This window comes from Hypanus sabinus, chromosome X1 (genome assembly GCF_030144855.1).
Source record: "Hypanus sabinus isolate sHypSab1 chromosome X1, sHypSab1.hap1, whole genome shotgun sequence".
In the NCBI taxonomy this organism is placed as follows: Eukaryota; Metazoa; Chordata; class Chondrichthyes; order Myliobatiformes; family Dasyatidae; genus Hypanus; species Hypanus sabinus.
Window position 1 is genome coordinate 2,177,233 of NC_082738.1, and position 8,871 is coordinate 2,186,103.

Consider the following 8,871-nt stretch of genomic DNA (forward strand, 5'->3'; position numbering starts at 1 on the left):
CATACGACTCGATTTACTTCAGGCAAATGATGAACGGTTAGTAGGGCACATTCACTTCGGAAATGCTTTCCTTTCTACCCAAGTAACTTGACTCACATCAGAGATGTGTTTTCCGAGCACTGGTCAAGCTCGCCCTCCAATGTCTACTCCCACCCTTACAGGGTCAGACACAGAATTTCAAAGGATTGCTGGTTGCTGAAAATAATTAATGCCGAATCGGTCCATACATTTACGTCAGATGCATTTATTTCTACCGTAAGAAAGTGGCGGGGCAACCCTGGGTTATTCTTTCTTGGGGCTTGTTAACCAACAACAGTATATTGGCATTATCAGTTTGAAATGGTGCTTAACACATATGTAAGCGAATTAAAGGAATCACGCATACTTCTTGGCCGAGAGGACAATTATAAATAATGAGGGAGGGGGAGGGGAGAGGGAAAGGGAGAATGAGAATGAGAGAGAAAAGATTTAAATTCCCTTCCTGTGCTACAGATTCCATCTAAACAGGTTTCATATAATGCATTGCATGCTATATTGTTAGTCAAATGATTGACGGAGTTAACCGCTTGAATTATTTGTTAACATAATGACTACAGACATGAGCAACAAGGTGTAACATAGATCCTCCAGCAAGTAGATTTCCGCAAGCGATTCGTCATTTGGGGATTAGTATTAGTTTGAAAACCATATTATTTAGTAGTTAGGAATAGTGTTATGAAACTCTGCAATTAAATGGAATTCCTTTTCCTTGCTGCAAGTGCGAGGGTATACTAGGAAAGAAGCAGCTGAGAGAGGCAGCCTGTTTCCAGCTGAAGTCAGTGTAGTTCTGCTACATGTATGGATCCTTATGGATAATTGAGCAGTGATACTAAATTGTTAGCTTCAGCGAACTTTCTCTGTATGAATTCTCATTTTATATATTTCTTGAAATCAATGATTTGTATTACTTTAAGACAACTTCCAAATTACATGCATTTGTTTTACAATGTCTGTGTATCCCAAAGGAAAAAAAGAAATCTAAGAAATTAACCTTTGCTTTTCAGGTGTTGGTGAATTTCACAACGGCAACTTTTGAAGAAGGCAAGTTAAATCCAAAGTGCTTGGATTTTAAATAGTAAATGCTTGAATCAAAACTTTTCTGCTTAACTTTAGATGTCATGTACACAAAACTCAAGTTTATTATAGAAAACTAGTGTGGGTGAAAGACAAAACCTGCCCTTTTCAATGGAGAAAAGCTCCATCAGCCAGGATTTGCAATGTGTTTTAAAAAGGAGCAATTATAAATAATTTCATTCTCAAGTTAGACCTTATTCTTAACTTTTAAGCAAACAAAAATGCTCAATAAATTCAATAATCAGATGTGCCATTTTACAAGTGTGAATTATTTAAGGTCTGAAGAAAAACCATGACACTTTAACATAAATGCCCAGATGCCCATAACCTGGCACTGTAACAGTTTATTGCTCTTCCATTTTGGCATCTCATTCTGTTTCTCTTCACCAGATTTGATTTTATGAAAACATTTGTTCAAATTCTGTAATTTCCTCAGCCAATAACAAAACAGCAAAAATAAGACAAATCCTATTTTTTCAAATGTAATAAAAAGGAACTAAAATTTAAAACTTCTTTAGTTACTATTGACAGAATGCAATACAGGGCAGTGAAAATAAATCCCACAACTTCATAAGGAAATTGAATTTCTCATTTCAAGTGGGGGAAACAAAAGGAAAATTTGGAAGGTGATGGGATAAGATCCAAGGATGGAGTGAGATGAATTAGTAGAAAACTACCAAAAGACTGGAACAAGGGGCCAAATGGCCTCCTGCATCGGAAACCATTTTGTACCTCCTTGGCTCAGTCAGTAACATCCTTTTCCTGGCTCCTGTCAAAAACTGTGCTCAAATCTTTGGGATTTCAATTTAAAATGGCACTGCAGTAATGTACCTACAGCAAACCAGTGTCAAAGTGAGTGTATTTCAGCTGAAATGCAACAGATGTTATCTCACTGTTCAACTAGCAATTAAAAGATTGCTTTGTTTAAAGAGGGAACTTCAAGCATTTTACCTCCTAATCAACACTATATGAAATGATAAAATTGTATTTCATCTGTTACAATATAAAGAATCTAATTATATATCGAATTGTTGCCATGCTCAAGTACACCAAGAGGCTGTTATTCAAAAGTAGTTTGACGAGGCAGCTTTGGACAATTCCCAGAAACCGTGAGATCATATTATGCAAGTATAAAAATCACCGCTGGCAACACAAGAATTTTAAAATTTATTGGAATACATTTAAGCTTGCGATCCTTCAGTTCAGTCTTTAGCGCAAAACTATAAAGCATTAATGCAATTATTCTTTTGGGAAGTGGTGACCCAGAGAATTCTCGAAACCCTGCAAAGCGTGAGTGAGCATAGATGACCGTGGGTTGCATGAAACATTCACTCACCTCTAGAAAGATGACAAATTGTGTCAATTGCAATATGCAGAATTATTGACATGTACCTATAACTTAAATGAATAATGGACAACCTTTTAAAAAGTATTGACAAAAGTCGGCATCCCAAATCTGGTTTAAAAATAAACCAGTCAAGGGGTCTGTCTAGACTCTTGGAAATCAAACAATCCTTGTACCAGAATTTTAGAAAGAAATACTATGAAGTACATTCAGTGGCATACAACAGGAGTTTTCAATACCTGAATACACAATACTATCATTAGATGATTGCTTTCTGCAAAGCATTTGCAACAGTCCCATCTTAACATGCATGTTATTTAAGAGAAAGCTGAATGGGTTAAATACATCTCAAAGCACAGTATCTGGAATTCAATGGCCATATGCAATTGTGTGCATTGCATTTATATAAATGGATCAGGAATATAACACTTATTACAATATGCAATAGTAACTAAATACACAAAATAAGTTAGAATGAGTAACTCATTATTTCTTATAAAACAAAAACAGATTTGCTAAGGTGTGCTGATTAGGTCAAGAACCCAATGAGAAAATGTAAGAAGTCTAGACTCCATAATAATCATTGTAATGGAGCAAAAAACATTTCACATACTGAAAATTCATGAAAGATGTTTTCTAGAAACTGAAACTAGCTATTGGGTTACAATTACAAATGACAGACAGATATATATATATATTGTGGCATTTGTGATTATATGAAGGTCACAGAAAATTAGGTTGTACAGTCCACTCCCAACTTTCTCTTCTTTAAAAAAAAAGTTCACATTCTAGTCTGATTAACAAATAATATTCAAATTAAAAACAGAATTTGAAGGAAATTCTCTACTATTAAAATATACCCATTTACAATATTAATGTAAATAGTAGAAGTTAGGAATCCCACTCAACCTGGGGGGTACCAATCAAGAAAGCAGATGAAACTGCAGGCTTACTTACATCTCAGCATACAAAAGTATAGAAATTGTGTCTAGGTAATTAGCAGGGTCAAAGCCGACTGGCCATATGATGTACTCCACACTGAGGTCTTGCAGTATTTGGTTGGCTGGGTTCGGCACTATTTAATCCAGGTTTTTATAGTACAAGTGCTAATTACATTGACAGAAATGTGTACAGCTTGGTGGGTAGAATTATCCAGTTTATTGCACTCTGGATAGTATGCCCCAAGCTTTCAAAGAAGTGATTTGGAAATAAAATTAGGTACATTCAATCTTCAGGTTGGAAAATCTTTGTTTTCCCTTGGGGGAAAATGGAATTCCTCAACTTTTTCATCTCTTGCCAGGCAGATCACCCTGACATATGGGACAGGTTGCAAAGAAAATTATACTCAGTTAACTACCGTCCTAATATCACAAGTATTAGCAAAGAGATCACAACGAGAATTGTGAAAAATTAAATACACCAGCCCTGGCATTTCATTTCTGTAATGTCTCCAGGCTCCGAACCCAAGTACTGATAGCAAAATTCTGCATCGATCTTGGGGCACTTGCCGCTGGAGTGTGGCGGCTGGAAGGGAATTTAATGTACAAAACACCATGTGGAACCTACTAAGTTTGCTCAGTTCCACTACTAGCAGTTTGGCGGTGCAACGATTAAAAAAAAACAAGCTGTAAATGGACGCAACTGGATCTTAGCTGCAGAGGTTACGGGGCGTCAGAGCTACGCTTGTCCATCACATAAACATCACGTCCTGGCGTTTTAGCCTAAATTACAATGTGCCCGCATGGCCCTGAAAAGAGAGGACGCGATTGCAATATCGTGCGGGCGGGCATTAAAGTTTCAAAAATCCTTAAGATGAAAGAGGAAATAAAACAAATAATGGAGGGGGAGAGAGAGCACTCTTGTGGGTAAAAAGCGAGGGTTATTAGCCTGACGTAAAGCTACGAAAGGGGAGGCAGGCATTAGTCGGTTCACGTAACACAAGGCGAGGAAGAGAGACCCTGTGGCTCGGCCCATTGTGAAACGGGATTGAATTCACAGTGGGGTGGGGGAGGGTGGGCGAACGTTTAAGAGTTTATTTAGAAAAAGCGGAATCTCCCCACTCACGTTACCCCACTGAACCCTTTCTCCAACGGAGCTATTCCAGCTAAGGAACAGCCAACTTTTGACGTTGCCGAAAATTAAGGTTAATATGGCAAAACAAAAAAAAATCAAACGTGTAATATTGTTCTATAAATGTGAAACAATGCGACTGAATGTAGAGCTACGGAAAACCCCGGTCAGAACAACGGCTTCAACTAAAAGCACTTAGCGCTCACTCATTCAAATCAGCGTCTGTCCACAGTTAGAAACTGGACTTGAAAATACTGCATTTTATTTCAAGCCTTTAATAATTAGACGATCTAATAATCCGGGGCTGCATCAAAACGTGCAATAAAAGCGTGCCTTGCGTGTGTAACAGTTAAAACTTCACAGATCATTTAAAAACTTTTGTTGCAAGTCCCCTCGTTTGGGACTGTGGAAAGTCATGTGCCTCGTTGGATTCCGAGAGCAAAAGAGATGGGGGTGGGGGGAGCAGATGATTGGGGAGTTAAGAGAAAGTTGTATTTATTTAGGATCTCCGTAAATGTGGCAACGCCGCGATTTCTACATCACCCCAACAGGAAGGGGAAGGGGAGGGAGAAAGAAGAAACGATTAAGAGAGTCTTTGCTTTTCTGGAATCGACTCAAAAGGCCCATTGAGACGCCCATATCAGTTTTCAAGTCTAGCTGCTTTTTTCGGAAATCCACTGGCAAGTCAGTGATGACTAAATACCAAAATATAAAAAAGAAATCTCAAGTAGGAATTTTTAAATACAAATATATAATTAAGAATTTTTTACAAATGCTATTTACAGTTTTTATTACATCTTGGGAAGTTATCCTAATGCAAACGTTAAGTAAAACCAATTAACAAAAATAATAAAAACACAGTCCCGTGTTTCCTTCTGTCCCTCTCACACGGTTGTCTCTCCGTGTTTGCTGTTGGTGAGTCTGGTGTAAAACTTGCGCCAGGAATGTAAAGTCTTGCCTGACCAGATCCAAAAGCCAGAAGTGATACCCACGATAAGGGTCATGAGATACTTGATCATGTACACAGTGAAATCTGGAGTCATCCTGGGGTAGTAGTGAATAGGGCAGGGGATGGCGTAGCTTTTGCAAGTTTGGCTGATCCAACTTTTTTCCCATTGCTCCCTGAACGCCTGCTCGTAGAAATAACATGCAATCACAATGGTGGCTGGTACGGTGTAGAGAACGCTGAACACCCCGATTCTCACCATCAGTTTCTCCAGCTTCTCCGTCTTGGTGCCGTCGTGTTTCATGATGGTCCGGATTCGGAAGAGGGAGACGAAGCCAGCCAGCAGGAAAGAGGTGCCGATGAAGAGATAGACAAAGAGCGGCGCCAACACGAAACCCCGCAGCGGGTCGATGCTGTTCAGGCCCACGAAGCACACTCCGCTCAAGAGGTCGCCGTCGATCTGGCCCATAGCCAGGATGGTGATGGTCTTGACGGCCGGCACCGCCCAGGCGGCCAGGTGAAAGTACTGAGAGTTTGCCTCGATTGCTTCGTGACCCCACTTCATACCGGCCGCCAGAAACCAAGTAAGAGACAAGATGACCCACCAGATGGAACTAGCCATGCTAAAGAAGTAGAGCATCATGAAGAGGATGGTGCAACCTTCCTTCTTAGTCCCTTGCACCACGGTCTTGTAAGTGTCCTCGGCGAACCTCTCGTTGCACACAACTTTATCTTCCAGTATGAAGCCCGCGATGTAGGCGATGGAAACCATGGTATAGCAGCCAGACAGGAAGATGATGGGCCGCTCAGGGTAGCGGAATCGCTGCATGTCCACCAAGTAGGTAGTCACGGTGAATAAAGTGGAAGCGCAGCATAGCGACGACCAGATCAGGATCCAAATGCGGGCGAATTTGATCTCTTCGTCGTTAAAGAACATGTAGCCGTTACTCTTGGAGGGCTCGCAGGGCGCCGCGCAGTCCTTCTCGCCCAGGAACTTGTAGCTAAGATACGAGGGGACTTTAAGTGCTCGGGGACAGTTGAAGGGCTGGTCGCGGTTGTAGCGGGGCGGGTTCGGGGTGCCAAGGTCGTTGTCGACGACGGTGGGGATAGTAGTGGGGCTGCTTTCCTCGGAGCGGTTCTGGCCAACGCATAGTTGATCGGTTCCGTGCACGGGGAAGTTCTCGCAACGCAACCTCTCGGGCCACTGAAAACCAAACTTGTTCATTAGAGCCTCACAGCCTTGCCTCGCCCGCTCGCAGATAGACCGGCAGGGAGGGATCGCCTGTTCCAGTACGGTACAGACGGGAGCATACATGGAACACAAGAAGAATTTCAGCTCGGGAGAACACTGTACTTTCACCAGCGGGTAAAACTGGTGGACTTCCAGCCCGGCGTCCTCTTGGTTGGTATGTCCCAGTAAATTGGGCATAATAGTCTGGTTGTAGGCAATGTCTGTACACAGCGGAATGGAGATAGGTTGGCAGAAACCGTGGTCCGGGATGGAGATTCCTCTCTCTCCCTGAGACTGGCCGTGGGCTCTCAGGAACTTTGAAGGGAGCAGCAAAAGAGTAATCAGTCCATTCAGCAACACGTTGAAATGCATCCTCGAAAAGATTCGAAAGTCTTGTTATTTCTGGCAAAAAGCAACTCAATTAATGCTGCAACATTTGGTAGTTTTGCAGAAGAAATTCGTAAAGGGGGAGGGGAGATGGAAATAAAACTTAACTGTGAAGACCCACGCAGATTAACAGCGCTGCTTTTGCGAACTCAACTCACTCGTTGCGCCCCCGTTAAACGACTGTCTGACTTTTTCTTTGTGCAACTAACACCATCTCAATTACACCGTTTCAAGGGACCCGCTCTGGGAGGCGAGGCGCCCAAGTGCTTGCCGAAGAAAACGAACCTTGAAACAGACCAACCATTCCAACCCTCCGACAGCCGAGCCAATCAGGTTAAAAATTGACGACCAGCCCTAAGGGCAGGATTGGCCAACCGCAACATAATGATCTCAGTAATTAGATGCCAAAGTACAGCACCTTCACTGCAAGCGGTAGCGTGCTGAATGAAGCTCACTCTATGGCTCTGAGAAGAGCCAGTTCGATTCCAGTCCAGTCAGTTTATCGAAGGATGTATTCCTAGCGAAACCAGTCTTCTGTGTCAAAGAAATTAGATTTAAGAACGGAGTCTGTACCGTTTGTTTTTCCAACTCTGCAGCGATTTAATCGCACGTTACAGCGAATCACTGTTTTTTTTCCCCAAACTTCTTTTCGTGGAAAGAGGGCGCTGCCATCCTTATCATTCTCCTGCTCATTGAAAAATAATCTATATTGACTTCAAGCGTTTATCATTTGCAGAAGATGCGCGCCATTCGCATGCGATAATACAGTGAGAATACCAAAACAACATGACTGCTCTTTAAAATTATTAAGGGGTTTCGAAGATTTTTCTACCGGTGGGGGAATCTAAAACTTGGAAACAATGAATGGGAGACGTTCATAATTCCAGAGTTACGGAAAAATCCTTGTAATAAGAGATGGCGATATGTTTTAAGGACAGAGCATAGATAAATTTTAGAGCAGTTCGTTAAATCAATAGCTGAACTAAGGGGATTTCTCGAAAAAATGGCCAGTTTCTGTTCTATGCGAATTTTATATAAAAATGCTTCATTTGTACCTCATTTTTTAGTGAACTGTTGAAAACGTATGTAGTAATTTATTTTCAGAAGTAATATTTTGTTACAAAATTACATATCAATCCAGGTATAATGCAATGATAGATTTCTTTTTTTAAAAAAAACAGCTTCAGCTGCAAGTCACCGAGGATGCCTCAATGTTAAACCTTTGGCAGTCCAGAGGAATGTTTAGATAGGACTTCAATCACAGAAACGGCAACCAATAAATTTAGACGCATTACGTGTGTATGATTTATATCAAACATATGCATGTAGGTCTGGTATTTTTAGTACTAAGGTATTTCATACCAACTCTTGATCAGCAATCAACTTAAACTGATAAAGATTAAAAAGCAGCCAGATTCCTTTGCTCTGTGGGCTATCTAGTCCAATACAAATGGAAAAGCAGGAACAACAATTGTTACTGCAAGCAGGACTGCTCCCATTTCACTAGTGAACTGGCAGAAGTACTGTGCATGCTTAAAGAGGGTTTCCACTGTACTGGAGGTGGATCGCTGGGCCACAACTTAGTGTTTGGCTGGGACCATGTCAGAATTTTTCAGATAGATCCCAACTGAAAAACTAATCAGCCTTTTGCTGTCAGACTCTTCCATCATTTTCTGTTTTCATTTCAGTGGTCAGGGTTTTGGGCTTCTCCAGATTGGCCTAAAACTCAGAATGATTAATTCTAGAAGCCTAGTGCATAGTTTGTGCCAAATAGGGAGA

The 8,871-nt window shown here is 41.2% G+C and overlaps 1 protein-coding gene across 1 annotated transcript; it reads right to left on the bottom strand.

The window, feature by feature from the left end:
• Positions 1-4,449: 4,449 nt before the first annotated feature.
• On the bottom strand, positions 4,450-7,589 carry fzd2 (frizzled class receptor 2). Its single transcript, XM_059955674.1, has one exon. The coding sequence runs from the start codon at positions 7,075-7,077 to the stop codon at positions 5,413-5,415; it is 1,665 nt and encodes a 554-aa protein (XP_059811657.1). The 5' UTR covers positions 7,078-7,589; the 3' UTR covers positions 4,450-5,412.
• Between the last annotated feature and the right edge of the window lie 1,282 nt (positions 7,590-8,871).

Excerpts from the sequence above, each read along its gene's own strand:
- fzd2 (XM_059955674.1), bottom strand. The coding sequence starts at position 7,077 with ATGCATTTCAACGTGTTGCTGAATGGACTGATTACTCTTTTGCTGCTC.